Here is an 18,126-nt window from a genome sequence, read left to right as displayed (position 1 = left end):
ATTTCAAGCTCCCTATTTCAGGTATGGTCCTAGATACACCCAGTATGCACTACAAGACAGGGAGCAGTCTTCCACATCCATATAGTAGTTCATGAGGCAACAAAAACACCCTTTCTACAAATAAGCTGGACCCTAAATTTGGGGATGAAGCCCCTTAGAATTGATGGGTGGGGAAAAAAGCAAAATAAAATATTTTCATGAAAGCTCTTCTTTTTATGGCTAGTAGTGGATGCAAATAGAAAACTTTTCTATTGTAGGAAAAGGTAGAAAAGGATTCAGTGGTCACTGTTTTCAAGAAGCAAATGATCTTATCACCACATTTCCTCCCAAATCCTATGAGTTTGAGTGTCCTTGGCAGCAAAACTTACCCTAGACAAGCATCAGGCATGTTGGTCAAGGAAACCCCCAAACTTGGCCATGGCACTGTTCACAGCAGCACCACTGTACCCCACTATTAGATGCTGCTCAGGCTTTCATCCTCCCAAGCAGCACACAGTCTTGAAATAGGGTGTTGTGCAAACTAATGCTCTTCTCTCCCCTTTCCTTCCCACCCTCAATGCCTTGCATCCCTTTGACTCTTATAGTGAGCATGCCCACAAGTGAGACCGAGTCTGTCAACACCGAAAACGTGGCTGGAGGTGACATCGAGGGAGAGAACTGCGGGGCCAGGCTGGCGTGAGTAGGCACGGCGAGCCCAGGGACTGGGGCTTTTCCAGGTGTGCGGGAAGGGATGCTGTGTCCTGAAATCACAATGGCTTGGCCCATCGTGGTTGAAGCAGAGGTCAGAGAAACATAAATCTCAGGTGGTGACTTGTGTAAGAAAAGACTGCCCTGGGTTGAGTATGGCTCCTAGGCAGGGGGAAGAGTCTTAACATTAAAGCCAGTCTCCAATTCTGCACTCCTGTAAGGGTCTGACTCATGGATTTCAAGCCCCTGTGCATTACATCAGTGAAATATGGGGTGGTGGGGGGTTAGAGGTGGCTCCAAAGTCTGTTTCTTCCCAGCCTCTCTCACCCCCTGTCACATGAGACACCTATGTGAGGGTCCCTGGGTCCTGCTGGTAAATGTGACCTGGAATAAGAGGATACAGGTAAGAAAATAACCTGGGAGCTAATAAACATGTTGGTCCTTATCTGCAACTCTAGTTACCCACCTAGTAAAGGGAAATAGAGATTCCTGAAGTGCAACCTTGAGTTATTGCAGAATTTGTCAGTGTTTAGCCTGGAACGTGGCCAGTCACCTCCTCCAAAAGCAGCTCCAGCCTAGATACCTATGACTTCCCTTTCCCTGGATCAGACCCCAGGGCCTAGGCTTTGGTGAGTGACTGGCCCAGGACTGGGCCAGGTGCATTAGAGGAACAGTTCACACATGAATTATCACAATCACCCATCTTAGTTTTATCTTAAAAATGGAAACCAGTAGTCCCTGGGAAATGTTCTTCCACCAAAGAACGAAGGGAAAAAATAGTTTAACTGCTAAAAATAAGCAAACTGCTGGTTCTGTTACCAGCATCTCAGCAGAGTCCAAAGATTAAAGTTATATTCTGTCAGGGATTCACATTGACCTTGGGAATGAGGCCTCATGGAACATTCAGGATCTGCTTTGGGAAGTGGAACTTACTCTTCTTGTTGACTTTGTGGTATAAGAACTGTAAACTCACCTTGGTCCCTGAAAAGCACTGCATGCAGAAGGCTCTGAGTAGGACCAGTCCCAAATAAAATTAGTTTCAAAATCATTCCATCAGTGAAACAGTATCTTATTTCACCCTTCATTCCTGAAATGACTCAATGGTGTGAGCAAACCCCAACCCTTTTAAAAAGATTCTCCATAGATAAGTCTAAACAGAAGCCATGCCAGCCTTGAGAATGATCTCCAAGCCAAAGGAGAAGGGAAAACAAGGCTTAAGAACAGACCAGCTCTTGCAACTTCTATTTCCAGGGTACACAGGGCCTTCAGTATCACTCACTCTGACAGTGGCACCAGGGAGTCTGTACTGCAGATTTCTCGGCATCATTGGGAAGCAATTATTGTCAAAATGTTGTTAAAATACGGGGCTAATTACATTTTTAAACAGCAGTCCAAGCCTTTCCCTCTTCTTCTTTTGGAACCATACAAAGCAAGCACTCAAGTTTTTGCAAATGGGCCCCAGCAAACCCTCTAAGTCTGTCAGGCCTTTCTCTGGTCTTTATAACATGGAGGACCCTGCAACTCTGGCTTTTAGGCATAGCCCAAGTTGCAGACCAGGAGGGACCAGGGGAGTTCCTAGCTCTAGGAAGTCACTTGAGAGTACATTTCAGGAGAGTATGGTGGCTCTGTTGGAGGGTGAATATGATTATCCCCCAGAGAGGGAAGCTGGTACCTCTAGTATATCTGTCATTTCTTTGAGGACACATTCTGCAGGCTGGGAGAGCTCTGTAGAAATGGTTCCTATTATCCTTATGAATATCCACATTGATGCATCTACTCTGTGCATATAAAATACCTAGACACAGTACCAGAACTATAATATATACCTAATAAATTATGGTCTTTCCACCATCTCTCTACTCACCCCCACCCCACTCCCTGCCTCAGCCAACCATGAGATAAGACCACCAACATTCCTGGTGGGAAACACAGTGTGAGAACTGACTGGAGACTGAGACTGGGTCTTATGGGAAGGAGACAGTGAGGGTCTAGCATTTTTAAAGCTAAGAGTTAAAAGGCTTGTGTGGTTGGATGAGACCAGGATGAGAATTTATAGGCAGTGAGAAGGCCTGATGAAGATGGTTCCTGAGGGGGTGGGGGCACAGAGAAAAAGGAACTACAGTATATTTTTGGGGGGAGATGGAGGTGATTAAAAAGAAGGAGCCATCAAAGTTTGAAGACAGTAAGGGTGTTGAAGTAGAATTTGAAGCAGGGGTCCAACGGAGGGGCTTGCAGGTACTATGCAGGCAATAGGATATAGAGGTCCAAGGTGCAGCTGTGAACAGGGATGGAGCCACACACTTGAGGTTATCAGTATAAGAGCTATTAATGAGGGTATAGGACAAGGGTTGTTCATAGAGGAATAGAGTCAGAAGGCCAAGGGCCGAACCTTGGGAACCTGACACACAGAAGAATAAGAACAAGTAAATGAAACAAATGAAGAGATGTTAAGGGAATAGACAGCAGCACTTGCCTGGAATCCATGGGAGAAAGAATTTCAAGAGAGAACTGTTTACTTGTACATTCATTCAAAGTATGCCCAGCTTGGTGCTAAGTGATGGTGATACATAGCAGTAGAAAGATTGATATCATCTCATTGGAGTTTATAATCTGTGTGGAAGTGACATTAAACAAGTGAATAAGTCACTGTAAACAGGGTAAGTGTTAAGAAGGAAAAGTATATTGTAAGGCTAATAACCGGTTAGACTGGCAACTTTTTTGAAGAATTAAATTTAAGCTGAGAAGTGAAGGGTGAAAATACATTATTGAAGTGAAGAGTAAGGAAGAATGTTCCAGTCAAAGGCAACAGTGTGTTTCAAGGCCTTTGGATGGAAGAACTGAGAGGCCAGTGTGGTCAGGGCAGAGCATGCAGGGAGAGACAGGGAGTTGAGGCTGGAGATGGGCATGGCCTGGTAGACCCCTTAATGATCTTTGTCTCTGTTACAAGACTGTGAGAAGTCATTGAATATGAGAAGTCACAAGAACATGGAGCTGGGTAGGGAGGCTGATTTAGTTTGTTTTGCATTCTTGAAGGATCACTTGGATGTGAGGAAAAGAATAGGTAGAAGCAATGCCAACACGGAAGCAGGCACACAGTAAACCATCATCAGTAGCAATTACTGAGGTGTGAGGTGATGGTGGCCTAGGCTAGAGTCACATGTGGAGATTAAAAAGTGGTTGGGTTATTTGTGTGTTCTGGAGCCATACTCTATAAGACTTGTTTGTGGGAGTTGGAGTCTTAGAGAAGAAGAGGAGTGGGAATGAGCCAGTGTAGGGCACTTGCTCCAGAAGTGAGGCCATGGAAGGGAGAGAAGAAAATAAGATGGCAGAAAGGAAGGCAGCAGTGGCCAAGTAAGGGCTTGTAAACACTGGGACAATCTTTATGGCAAAGAAGAGGCCAGTGAAAGGGGAGGGTCTAAGGATGCCAGAATGGAAATGAGTGATTATTGGAAGGCATTGCCTAAAAGGGGAAGGTTGACTTCAAAGACGCAGTTGGAGACACAAGATTTACAAAGGAAGAAGGAGTTCCTTACCTCTGGGACTAATTGGAAGATAGAAAAAGAAACCTGGCATCAGCAGCCCTGAGGTCAAGTCTCAATCAGCCACCAACTAGCCATGTGACCTCAACCAAAGCACCTCCCCTCTGAGTCTTGGTCTCTCCCTCTGGGACACAAAGGAGTTGTCCTGGTTGTTGGCTCAGAGTGCTGTTAGCAGAGGCCTAGGGCCCCTGGGAGCCACCTGCAGGGGCTACTGCAGAAGGGGACCACTTTCACCTCTTTTACATATTGGGCTTCCATGTAAGATTTCATATGAATAAAACATTCTACAACTTGATAAATTGCAAACCATAGATCCAGGTGATATCTAAGGATCCCTTCCAAGCTCTCAAATTCTACAGTTCTATAACAAATATAAAATCCAAAATAGGCTCCAATGCAGAGTGAATGATAGGAGTCATACCAAATTATCTGTCATTTCATCACAGAAAGTGGGGGTTAGGTGTCTTAGGAACCTGAAGAACAGTACAGAGGTTTCAAACTAGTGAGTCACCAAGAGGTCACTAAAAGATTGCTGAGCATTGCTGAAGCCACAGTGGAGCCTGACATCGTAAATGTGAAGTCAGCCTCACAGAACAATTCAACATATTTTTTGGCAGGCTATGTGGCCCAGAAGCACTAAAAGCAGAGAGTGGTGTGAACCAGGGTGGCAGTTTAGCAAGACAGGCAAAGTAGAAGTCCCAGGTACTGTGTGGAGAGCAACATCAATGTGACCCTGGGGCCAACCTGAGAACTGGAAGTTAAGCCTGACATTAACCTGAGAACCCTACAAGGGTGTGAATGATAGGGAAGACATAGTGAGGGCAAAGATTGGGTTCGGAGGAAGAGCAGGAGGATTAATAGAGAAGGTGACTCTGTCCAGAATGTGGAGTGACTGAGCTAAGCATCCAGTTGGAGCAGTGTTCTGTGATGACAAGGTCCATTACCCTTCTAGAAATAATATCTGTGAATGGTGTTGAAGTTGTGGAGTCCAGGAGGTTGAGTCAGATGTGTGTCAACCTGGATGGCAACCACTGTGCCATCTGACTTAGGTTAGAAGCAAATTGGGACAATTTAGGGAAATACTATTTCATACAGCAAGTAGTAAATATATGGTTCTCATTACTCTAGGAAGGAGAGAAAGTCTGAAATATAAATAGTTCCCAAGAAGTAAGTAGTTAAGCAAAACAAAAGGAGTTTGAATTTGTCTTCAATTTTGAAACTTAATATCAACAAAGAAAATCATGGCTTCCTAGAAGGTTTGTCTTGGAGGCTTGGGTAGAGAAAGTATCCTGGGTTGAAGGAACTTCAAGTCCAAACCAGTAGAATTGTTCTGATGAGCATGAGTTACTTTCTCCACCTCCCTGCTCTCCTTCAGGAAGCCATTTAAAACACAAGGTAGGGATTGTACCTCCCTAGGATAACAGTGATAGAAAAAGCCAAGAAGACTTCTAAGCAAGTTGTGCGTACCCCATTGGGGTTTGGAAGACCTCTACTGTTCTGAGGAATCTGAAGTGGTTTAAAAACTGGTGGAAGGAAGCAGCATTTACCACATGTCAGCCAGACCAGGGTGTGGACTGGTGCCATGGTACAAGGCACCCAGGTGCTCTGGTGCTTGCTTACTCACACAGTAAGACAGACCAGCTTTCCAAACCCTGAGCCAGCGGTTACTTCCCACAAGGTGAAGTTGCTGAGCAATGGGATCCCTCTGTTTTCATGAAGTGTGGTCCTACAGTTGTCTCCCACCTATAGGAGGGAGTATGGAGAAATTCAGACGCTTGGCCTTTACAGAGTTCTAACCTCAGCTCTCCAAGGACTGAAGTTTCCTTTGTCTCCAGATGTTGCCATTTGAGCAGTACCCTCCCCATTTCTTAAGTAATATGATACTTAAAAGGTAATGAACATTTCTGACCCAGTGAACCTAAAATTACATTCATAATCCCCTGAGAAGAGCAGCAACAATAATAGGCTTTGAGTGTGGTATCCAGGGTTATACATCAGGACTTGAAACTAAGTGGAAAGGAAAGTCCTACTCTATTTCCTCCTCTTCAGAATGTTCCAGAATGCCACAGAAGGACCCATAGCTGATGACCATGCTGGAACTAGGACTAGCACCTCATTTCAAACACCTCAGCTCTGATCCCCCTCTATGCCCACTCCCCAGAGTCATTTACCTGGGAGATATGATATTTGGTTTTAAGAACCCACTTTTGCTGATCCACTTGGACTGAGAGAGACCCTTACAGGAAATAGCACGTGGTCTGCATTAAAGGACACCCTAGAGAGGATCACTGAGACATTTCTGAAAGAAGGCCTGGGGCCAGACCAGGTTCTGTACACAGAATCACAAGACTAAAGCCCGTGGTCATCCACTTTGGCTTATGCCTAAGAGCAAGGAGAGTCAACTCTCCAAAAGTAAGCCTAGAGAAGACCCTGAAGGTCCCCAAGCTCAGCATGGCCTGCTGGAGAAGAGAGGACCCCAGATTCCCCAACACCCAATTAGCATCTGGAAAACATTTGTTTCTCCCATTAAACCGTGGCTCTAAATAAGAATGCTGTCCTTGGCTCCCGGTCCCCTTCCCACACACTTTATTAACATGTGATTAAACACTCCAGCCCTAGCAGGCAGTCTTAGGGGTGGGGAAAGGTTATTAGCTAGTGGTTCAGAGCAGTAAAGGCACTTGGCTAGGATTCTCAGTGCCCCAGAGATATAATTATCTCACATACGATGGCTTTGCCACCTGTCACATCTTCTGTTAATTTTTTTTTAATAAAAAATAATGAGAGGGGTTGTTTTCTTGCTATGTGACACAGCTTGCTTTGTGCTGAGCTAGGACAACACAGGCTTGCAGCAGTTGCCTCCTGAACTCCCTGCTCATGTTTTCTCTCTGCATCTGTCTTTGTCTCCCTACCAATGTCTCTGTCACTTTCTTCCTCCCCAACTTACATTCTGCATCCATCAAGGTATGCATCTGAGCATGGTTGCTCCACCTACAATCTCTCCACCTTACTCCCTTAACACCAAAGGCTTTTCTGATACATTGCCTTCAATTGTTTTGTCTCAAATGCTTACATTCCCTGCCCCCACCCCTTCTTCCCTCCTTCTCCCCTCTCTCCTTCCTCCCTTCTCCCAGCCTTCCTCCTCCTAGTCTCCTGTGGACTCTCCTATATGAACTTGGTAGCCTCAGGGCCTCCTTGAAGATTCCTCCTTCCCCATTCAATGACCCTTTGAGTCACACCTGCCCTATGCTTTCACCTGAAAGTTCCCCATGTCTTTAAGGCTGCACATAACTGTCAGTTTCCTGAGCTTCTGACAGGACCTGTAGCTGTTCCTTTAGGCCCAGCCACAGCCCTCAGGCCAGGATTGTAATGGCCTTTCAGTTCCCAGCTGGCTTCTATTGCTTATCTTCACTTCATACCCCAGCATTGGCTGGGATCCTGTTCAGACAGCAGTGGGGTCTGTGATGACATGCTCCTGCCTCTCTCTGGTTTCCAACTGGTGAGACTTTCACATCTGCAGAGAGACCTTCCTGTCCTCCATGGCTCTCATCAAGGTGCAGCATTCCCTACACACAGCCTAACCTAACTTCATGGGACCTGCTGAGCAGATGCTGTTTGCCACATGGTGCCTCCAGAGACTCTCCAGAGAGTGTTGCTTCCACTTAGAAAATACTGGATTTGTAGACTTGTCAGTCATTGGTTTTCACATTCATACACACAAACGTGCCAGGAGATGTTGACAAATAGGGTTTTGACTCTTCAGAGTTGTTCTACTTCACTCCACACATCCATCCAGTGCCCATTTATAGTCATGCAGGGACATCAAACTTCTCTAGAATTGCTGAATATCTTTTAAATGGAAGAATATGCATATTTGTCATTTTGTAACATCTGCTTTTTCTCTTTCAGCCATCGGATTTCCAAATCAAAGTTCAGGTGAGTGATATGCATGTTCATCTTCTTTCCTACTGCCCACCAGCTCTCTCCCTATGCTTTTGGGTAGCCCAAGGTAATACCTACTGGGTGGGGCAGTACAGTGAGGGTTTTCTTCTACGGAGTAAATGCTCTCTTCTGTACAGCTATGAAGAAAAGTCCTTTAAATCAGATCCAGCATATAATTCAAGGGTTGATATTTGTTGAATTTTCTTTGCCAGTCTTTTTGGCAGCACCATCTCTAGGAGGTTGTGAAACCCAATGTGTCTCCCTTATAAGATAAAGTCCAATTAAAATAAATGTAATATGGACACTTGCTACTGTTCTTGCCTACTTCATGTTTGTGGAACACAGTGAGAAATGAACTGTAAGGACTATGGAATGCACATAGGATAACTACACTGTTCTGCTTCACAGGATCTGTGGTCTTCAGCCCCAGATCTCCCTTTCCAGCCTCACCTCCCGTGCTCCTCTGCACATAGTCTTTGTTCCCACCACATGGAATGGTTAATTTCTTGCAGTCACCAGAATGTTCCCTGTCCTCTCAGACATCAAGGCCTTTGCATGTAGGCTTTCTTCTACCTGAATCACTGTGTCCACATGTCTTCATTCGGAGAATTCAGATTTTTGTTAACCTCAAATGTTACTACATCTACCACACTCCCTGCAAACTCTCCAGGAGAAATTACTCACCTCTCTCCATTCTCATAGTGCTTTCTTCATTCATATCTCTATCACAGCACTTAACATACTACACTCCAGTTATTGGTTCATAGGCCTATCTTTTTCAATAGCCCCTGCATGCCTCAGAGAGCCTAGCTAAGTACTGGTCCAAGAGTAGGCTGTCCATACATGTATGTTGAATGGAAGAATGAATGGATTTGTGGAGTGGGGATGTGAATTTTCTCCCACAAAGCTTCTACATGCCAAAAATATTTGTTGTTTATGTTTTGTAATTGATCTAATCTTGCTTCCCTAGCCTCACCTACTGTGTAGCAGGAGCATAAATAACACTAAACTTTAGTCCAGCTGGGTACATATAACCCACTGCTATACTTTAAATAGTCCTTGAAGGTGAAATGTTCAGTTTCTCATATTTCCATTTCGCCAGCTTTTCTCCAGGATGGAATCTGGATGCATGGGGGCAGGGAACTTCAAGATCCTGGGAAGTAAACAGGCCTTGGTGAGGGCTGCTCCTGGAATCCTTCTGAGTCCTCTGCCTATCTCCCCTGTATGATGGCTAGTCTGGGCTTCTCTCTGAACTGGCCCCTACTGGAATGCAACAATCCATCTAGTCTAGACATCTACCTCTGGAGTCCATGGGTCCCCCCATATTTTCATTTGATCTTGAAATCTCTGCCTCTGCTCTCTGACCTCCAAGGTCTGTCAGTCCACTGACTTCAGCTACCTCCACACCTCATCTGAGTGCATGGACACTTCCAGGTCCTTCACACTCCGTAAACAAGCTACGGGAAACCCAGAGCACTATGGCAGGCTCACCTACCTACCCGCCTCCCACTGCTGTATTTGTACCAGCCTGAATAGAACTCTGAGTCAAAGACTGATGTTGTCCCAGGGGGCTGCAGACAGCCCCCCATACTATACCCAATGGAGGCCACCACTAGCCTCAGTGTCTCCGGGCTTCCCCATGATTATTTGGGTATTTCTAAAGCAACCCTCTGCAACCTCTTGAGACTTGGCTCCTGGGCTGAGAATTAAGTGAGGACTCTGATGTCTTATTTTCACCCTATTTCTGATACCTTCTTTCTCCCATAATTTGCTAGAACTGGAAAATGCAGGCCTTTCTCCCCTTCCTCTTTCTTTCAATCCAAGACCTCCTTTACATTAAAAAAAAAAAATCTAGGGTCAAGTCTACCAAGCCTAGCTGGTACATGAAAAAGAGAGTTCTAAAAAAATATTTTAAAAACACTTTTTCTCTCAGTGATGCTTGAATTTTAATGCTTTATCTTCAGTATCTGAAGAAGTGGCATATACATAATAGGAACTGAATTAATATCCGATGAGTGAACGAATGAATGAATGAATTGTCTTGCCTTAGTAAGACAATAGGCTTACACAAACTCAAACAAAATATCTAATTTGACAGCCAAAGCTGAGAAAGCATTCGTGTTCCTGACAGTTCCAAAGCTTCTACACAATAAGAGTAAAGGGATGTAAAAATCCATTTGAAAATATTTCCAAAATATCATTCTCATGACATGCAAGTGAATAAGTCATAAATGAACAAATGAATGCATGAATGAATGAATGAACATGATCCAAAGGATTGGAAGAGAAATTAAATCTTTATATGGACTCTGTCTAGTGAAAGATTATCCAGGAGACTAGGAACATTTTTTTACTCAGTGACCCATAGTGTAACCTGTGCTTTTGAAAAAGGAGAGGAACAGGACAGTGGTCCCCCTAAACCTCAGGGCTCTTTTCCAAGCTTTGAGACTCACCTCAACCTGCTGTCTGCTTAACCTCCTATATTCCAGCCATTTGATCTCTGGGAAGAGTTCCTCCCTCTATAGCTACTGTTCAAGATACAACAGAGACACAGAGAGAAGACTTTATGTTCCCAAAAGGCACACTACTAGTAACTTGGCACTATCGTTCAACCCATTTTCAGATGAGGATACTGAGGGTGAGAGATGCAGATGGTCACCTGGCTTATATATGGCCAAGTGAGAACCCACACCCAGGTCCCATACTGCTAATCACTGTGCCAGACTAGTGATAAGGTTCTACCCAGGAATACTAAACTCTATTTCTGCTCAGCTATTATATCTTAGGCATGGGCAGGTAGCTCTACAGCAGGGCTGTTGAATAGAAATATGTGAGCCACATAAACATTTTAAAATTTTTTCTAGTAGCCATGTTAAAAAGTAGAAAAAAACAGGTGAAAATAATCTAATATAATTTATTTAACCCAGTGTATCAAAAACATTATCATGGCAACATGTAATTAATATAAAATTTTTTGTTTCTTTGTGTGTGCTTTGGTTTGGTTTTTGCTTTTTGGTGTTTTTTTCCCAAATTTTTATTTAAATTCTTGTTAGCTAACATATAGTGTAATATTGGTTTCAGGAATAGAATTTAGTGATTCATCACTTACATGTAACACCCAGTGCTCATCACAAGTGCCCTCCTTAATGATCATTGCCCATATAGCCCATCCCCCTACCCACTTCCCTCCAACACCTCAGCATTTCTGTCTTTGAGTCTCTTATGGTTTGCTTCCCTCTTTTTCTCTTTTTTTCCCTTTCCCATATGCTCATTTGTTTTGTTTCCTAAATTCCACGTATGAGTGAAATCATATGGTATTTGTCTTTCTCTGACTGACGTATTTCGCTTAGCATAATACACTCTAGCTCCATCCACGTTGTTGTAAGTGGCAAGCTTTCATCCTTTTTGATGGCTGAGTGATATTCCATTACATATATACATATATGTGTGTGTACATACATATATACGTGTGTGTGTGTGTACACATACCACATATTCTTTATCCATTCATCAGACAGTAGACACTTGGGCTCTTGCCATAGTTTGGCTATTGTTGATAATGCTGCTATAAACATCAGGGTGCATGTAGCCCAATCTGTACTTTTGTATCCATTTGAATCTGTACTTTTGTATCCTTTGGGTAAATACCTAGTAGTGCCATTGCTGGATCTATTTGGGTAAATACCTAGTAGTGCCATTGCTGGTAGTTCTGTTTTTAACTTTTTGAGGAACCTCCATACTGTTTTTCCACAATGGCTACACCAGTTTGCATTCCCAACAACAGTGTAAAAGGGTTCTCCCTTTTTTTGCATCCTCACCAAAATCTGTTGTTTCCTATGTTGTTAATTTCACCCATTCTGACAGATATGAGGTGGTATCTCATGGTGGTTTTGATTTGTATTTCCCTGATGATGAGTGATGTTGAGCATCTTTTCATGTGTCTGTTAGCCATATGGATGTCTTCTTTGGAAAAATGTCTATTCATGTCTTTTGCCCATTTCTTCACTGGATTATTTGTTTTTTGGGGGGTGTTGAGTTTGATAAGTTCTTTATAGATTTTGGATACTAACCTTTTATCTAATATGTTATTTGCAAATATCTTCTCCCATCCCATCAGTTGCTTTTTAGTTTTGTAGATTGTTTCCTTCACTGTGCAGAAGGTTTTTATCTTGATGATGTCCCAATAGTTCCTTTTTGCTTTTGTTTCCCTTGCCTCCAGTGACATGTCTAGTAGGAAGTTGCTACAGCCAAGGTCAAAGAGGTTGCTGCCTATATTCTTCTCTAGGATTTTGATGGTTTACTGTTTCACATTTAGGTCTTTCATCCATTTTTAATTTATTTTGTGTATGGTGTAAGAAATGGTCCAGTTTCATTCTTCTGTATGTTGCTGTTCAGTTTTCCCAACACCATTTGTTGAAGGGTCTGTCTTTTTTCCATTGAATATTCTTTCCTGCTTTGTTGAAGACTAATTGACCATATAGTCGTGGGTCCATTTCTGGATTTTCTATTCTGTTCAATTGATCTACATGTCTGTTTTTGTGCCAGTACCATACTGTCTTGATGACTACATCTTTGTAATATAGCTTAAAGTCTGGAATTGTGAGGCCTCCATCTTTGTCTTTCTTTCTCAAGATTGCTTTGACTATTTGGGTTCTTTTGTGGTTTCATACAAATTTTAGGATTGTTTGTTCTAGCTCTTTGAAAAATGTTAGTGGTATTTTGATACAAACTGCATTAAATATGTAGATTGCTTTGGGTAGTGTCCACATTTTAACAATGTTTGTTCTTCTAATCCATGAGCATGGAATTTTTTCACATTTGTGTCCTCTTCAATTTCTTTCATAAGTATTCTATAGTTGTCAGAGTACAGATCTCTTACCTCTTTGGTTAGGTTTATTCCTAGGTATCTATCTTATGGTTTTTAGTGCAACTGCAAATGGGATCAATTCCTTGATTTCTTTTTATGCACTTCATTATTGGTGTATAGAAATGCAAACAATTTCTGTACATTGATTTTATATTCTGCAACTTTGCTGAATTCATGTATTAGTTCTAGCAATTCTTTTTTGGTGGAGTCTTTTGGGTTTTCTACATAGAGTATCATATTGTCTGCAAATAGTAAATTCTTCCTTGCTGATTTGGATGCCTTTTATTTCTTTTTGTTGTTAATTGCTGAAGCTAAGACTTCCAGTACTATGTTAAATAGTAATGGGGAGAGCGGACATCCCTGTCTTGTTTCTGACCATAGAGGAAAAGCTCTCAGTTTTTCACCATTGAGGATGATATTAGCTGTGTGTCTTTCATATATGACTTTTATGATATTGAGGTATGTTCCATCTATACTTACTTTGTTGAGGGCCTTTATCAAGAATAGATGCTATGTTTTGTCAAATGCCTTTTCTGCATCTATTGAGAGGATCATATGGTTCTTATCCTTTCTTTTATTAATGTAGGGTATCACGTTGATTAATTTGCAGATATTGAACCACCCATGCAGCCCAAGAATAAATTCCACTTGAATATGGCTAATAATTCTTTTAATGAACTATTGGATTCAATTTGATAGTATCTTGTTGAGAATTTTCACATCCATGTTCATCATGGATATTGGCCTGTAATGCTCATTTTTAATGGGATCTTTGGTTTTGGAATCAAGGTGATATTGGCCTCATAGAGTGAATTTTGAAGTTTTCCTTCCCTTTATATTTTTTGGAACAGTTTGAGAAGACTAGATATTAACTCTTCTTTAAATGTCTGGTAGAATTCTCCTGAGAAGCCATCTGGCCCTGGACTTTTGTTTGTTGGGAGACTTTTGATTACAGATTCAATTTATTTGCTGGTTATGGGTCTTTTCAAATTCTGTTCCAGAATATTCTCATAATTGTTTGTATTTCTGTGGTGTTGGTTGTGATCTCTCCTCTTTCATTCGTGATTTTATCTATTTGCATCTTTTCTCTTTTCTTTTTGATAAATCTGGCTAGGGGTTATCAATTTTATTAATTCTCTCAAAGAACAAGTTGTTAGTTTTTTAATATGTTCTACCTGGTTATTTTGTTTGTTTCTATATAATTCATTTCTGCTCTAATATTTATTATTTTCCTTCTTCTGCTTGCTTTATTTGCTATTCCTTTTCTAGCTTCTTAAGGTGTAAGGTCGTTAGGCTATGTATTTGAGACTTTTCTTGCTTTCCAAGGTAGACCTGAATCGCAATACACTTCCCTCTTAGGACCACCTTTGCTGCATCCCAAAGGTTCTAGATTGTCCTGTTTTCATTTTCATTTGCTTCCATGTATTTTTTTTTATTTCTTCTCTAATTTCCTCGTTAATCCATTCATTCTTTAGTAGGATATTCTTTAACCTCCATGTATTTGTGGTCTTTCCAAATTTCTCTTGTGGTTGACTTTGAGTTTCATAGCATTGTGGTCAGAAAAGTTGGATGCTGTGTTCTTTTGTGCTTGTTGAGATCCGATTTGTGACCCAGTATGTGATCTATTCTGAAGAATGTTCTATGTGCACTCAAAAAGAATATGGATTCCACTGCTTTAGGATGAGTGTTCTGAATATATCTGTTAAGTCCTTGCAGTCCAGTGTTTTATTCAAAGTCACTTTTTCTGTGTGCTGATTTTCTGCTTAGATAATCTGTCCATTGTTGTAAGTGGGGTGTTAAAGTTCCCTACTATGGCTACTTCAGCTTTCTTTTGGCGACCATTACCATGATATGTGGTTGTCCATCCCCTCACTTTCATTCTACAGATTTCTTTAGGTCTAAAATGAGTCCCTTGTACACAACATATAGATGAGTCTTGTTTTTTTATCCATTCTGATACCCTATTCTTTTGATAAGAGCATTTAGTCTTTACATTTGCATTTAGTCTGTACATTAGCATTTACATTTAGAGTGATTATTGAAAGATATTAATTTAGTGCCATTGTGTTAACCTGTACAGTTGGTGCTTCTGGTGATGTTCTATTTTCTTTCTGATCTTTTTTTTTTTTTTTTTTTTTTTTTTTGTATTTTTTCCTCCACTCAAAGAGTCCTCTTTAATATATCTTGCAGGGCTGGTTGGGTGGTCACGAAATCCTTTAGTTTTTGTTTGGGAAACTCTTTATCTCTCCTATTCTGAATGACAGCCTTGCTGGATACAGTGTTCTTGGCTGCATATTTTTCCCATTCAGCACATTGAATATATTATGCCACTACCTTTTGGCCTGCCAAATTTCTTTGGACAGATCTACTCTGAACCTGATCTGTCTTCCCTTGTAGGTTAAGGACTTTTTTTTCCATTGCTGCTTTTAGGATTTTTTTCGTTGCCTGTGTATTTTGTGAATTTGACTATGATATGTCTTTGAGATGGCTGGCTTTTGTTGAATTTAATGGGAGTTCTCTGTGTTTCATGAATTTCAATGTCTGTTTCCTTCTCCAGAGTAGGGAAGTTTTCAACTATAATTAACTCAAGTAAACCTCCTCCTCCTTTTTCTTTATCTTCTTCTTCTGGGACTTCTATAATATGAATATTATTATGCTTTAAGGAGTCACTCAGTTTCCTAAGTCTGCATTCATGATCCAAAACCTTTCTTTCCCTCTTTTTTTTCACCTTCATTAATTTTCATAATCTTATCTTTTATATCACTGATTCATTCCTCTGCTTTGTCCATCCTCATTGTCATTGCATCCATTGCATCTTGGTTATTGCCTTTTTTATTTCAGCCTCACGAATTTTTAGTTCTTTTATCTCTGCAGTAAGGGGTTCTCTAGTGTGTTCTATGCTTTTCTCAAGCCTAGCTAATATCCTTATGGTTATTGTCTTAAATGCTGGTTCAGACATCTTACTTATATCTATATTGATTAAATCCCTGGTCATAACTTCTTCCTGTTCTTTCTTTTGGGGTGAATTCCTTTGTCTTGTCATTTTGTCTGGGTCACTAGTTTTGGGGGGGCGGATTGTTAGAAAAGCCTGCTCCTATATTCCTGCTCCTGAGAGTGATAGAAGAGGTCCAAAAAAAGAAAAAAAGAAAAAAAAAAGAAAGGGAACTAGATCCTATTTCCCCTAGAGCTGAAGCTTTTGCAGCATCCTATGATCAGTAGACTTGATGCATGCAAGGGGTTTGAGCTGGTCTTCTGGGGCTGTGGTCTGCTGCACTGAATCTCAGACTGACTTGTCCTAGTAGAGATGCACCTGCAGGGTACAGGGGGCAGAGCTTAGTGTAAGCAACTACAGCCTCCACTTGCTAGTGCTGTTTTGCTCACTGAAGTTGATCAGTGCTGATGAGTGGGCTAGGGTGGGGGGAATAGTGTCACCCCACTCTCTTGTCCCCGGAGTGGGGAGTTCATGCCCACCACTCTTCAGAAAGCCCTCACAGACAAGAACAGAAAGAACATAAAGAACAGACAAGCACCTCTTTTGTGTCCCTAGCCTCTTCCAGATCCCTGCCTTCACCCTGCCTGCGACCGAGCTGTCTATCTGCCAGGTAGAACAGTACTCTTGTGTTTATCTCAGGCATGCGGCTAGGTTTCAAAATTACAAATTTTAGAGATCTGTATGGCTCAAACACATGCTGATCCTCTGGGAGAGGGCCTAGCCAGGTTTTTGCCATTTGCTGGTTTGTCTCAGAAAATGGTCACGAGATCGTGTAGTGGTTCAGAGTTTATGGTAAAGAACAGCACAACTCCAGACAAAGGTTTGTTGTCCTTAGGCAGTGTCTTTTTTCCTATGCTAGGGAACAGGGCAGCACATTGGTGCTGCCACTTTTTTTGTCCCCAGAGGGGACATGCCACCACTCCCAAATGCACTCCAAGCAGGGAAACTGTTTATCTCTGTGCAACCCAGGGAATTCTCAGACCATGCTGCCCACTCCTGGGTCTCTACCTTCCTTCCCCACCAGAGCACCACCAAGCCCACCAGGCATGACCCTAGCAATGGCACAGACCTTCAAAATTTCAGCTTTCTAAGTGAAGGAAGCCATAGAGAGAAAGACAGATACCATATGTTTTCACTTTTATGTGGATCCTGAGGAACTTAACAGAAACCCATGGGGGAGGGAAAGGGGGGAAAAAAGAGGTTAGAGTGGGAGAGAGCCAAAGCATAAGAGACTCTTAAAAACTGAGAACATACTGAGGGTTGATGGGGGTGTGGGAGGGATGGGGGGGTGGGTGATGGGTATTGAGGAGGGCACCTTTTGGGATGAGCACTGGGTGTTGTATGGAAACAAATTTGACAATAAATTTCGTATATTGAAAAAAAAATTTCAGCTTTCCACTGCACTGCTCTCCTTTTCCCAGACAGTGGTTTTTGGGGGAGAGTTTTTCTTGTACAGTTCCCTTCATGCACTTTCACTCTTTCCTTCTCTTTCTTTCTCTTTTGCTACTCTCTACAAGATCAGAACTCTGTCCCCATTGTGGCATCTGCAACTCTTCTCTCACCCAAATCAACTCTCTGCAGCTCCTGTCTTCCACAGTGTGGCTGTTTTCTACCTCTTGTTGTGCAGTTTTGCTCTCTTAGCCTTCAGATATTGGGTGTTCATGATGGTTTGATATTTATCTGTGTTTGAGGGATGAGGCAAGCTTAGGGTCCTCCTAGTCCTCTGCCATCTTAACTCCTGTTTAATATAAAAATTGAGATATTTTACATTAATTTTTGTACTAAATCTTTGAAATACAGCGTTTATTTTACACTTACTACATGTTTCAGTTTGGATTAGCCAATTTCAAGTGCTCAAGAGCCACATGTGGCTAGTAGCTACTGCACCAGATGGGGTGGCCCTAAAAGGTCTGAGAAGATACAAAATGGCAACCCTCTAGTCTAGATTCTACAGTCCACTGATGTTGTGTGTTTAAGGAATAGCAAAGCAGGGCAATGGATTGAAAATGTCATGAAAATTATCAAAGTAGATCTGGAATTATTTCAGTCTGCTGCTAGGATTTCCACTACAGATGCAAGAAGAATGTATCTTCGTACTTTCT

The 18,126-nt window shown here is 41.9% G+C and overlaps 1 protein-coding gene across 40 annotated transcripts in view; it reads left to right on the top strand.

The window, feature by feature from the left end:
* Positions 1-18,126, top strand: part of CACNA1C (calcium voltage-gated channel subunit alpha1 C) — a 753,388-nt gene that overhangs the window by 598,804 nt on the left and 136,458 nt on the right. For all 40 annotated transcript variants that reach the window (XM_045061160.1, XM_045061161.1, XM_045061174.1 and 37 more), the window contains 2 exons: positions 585-675; positions 8,133-8,159. In XM_045061160.1, coding sequence (XP_044917095.1) covers positions 585-675; positions 8,133-8,159 — 118 coding nt within the window. The remainder of the gene's footprint in view (positions 1-584; positions 676-8,132; positions 8,160-18,126) is intronic.

This window comes from Felis catus, chromosome B4 (genome assembly GCF_018350175.1).
Source record: "Felis catus isolate Fca126 chromosome B4, F.catus_Fca126_mat1.0, whole genome shotgun sequence".
Lineage (NCBI taxonomy): Eukaryota > Metazoa > Chordata > Mammalia > Carnivora > Felidae > Felis > Felis catus.
The sequence above is the reverse complement of the archived record's forward strand: the minus strand, read 5'-3'. Positions and strand labels throughout refer to the sequence as shown.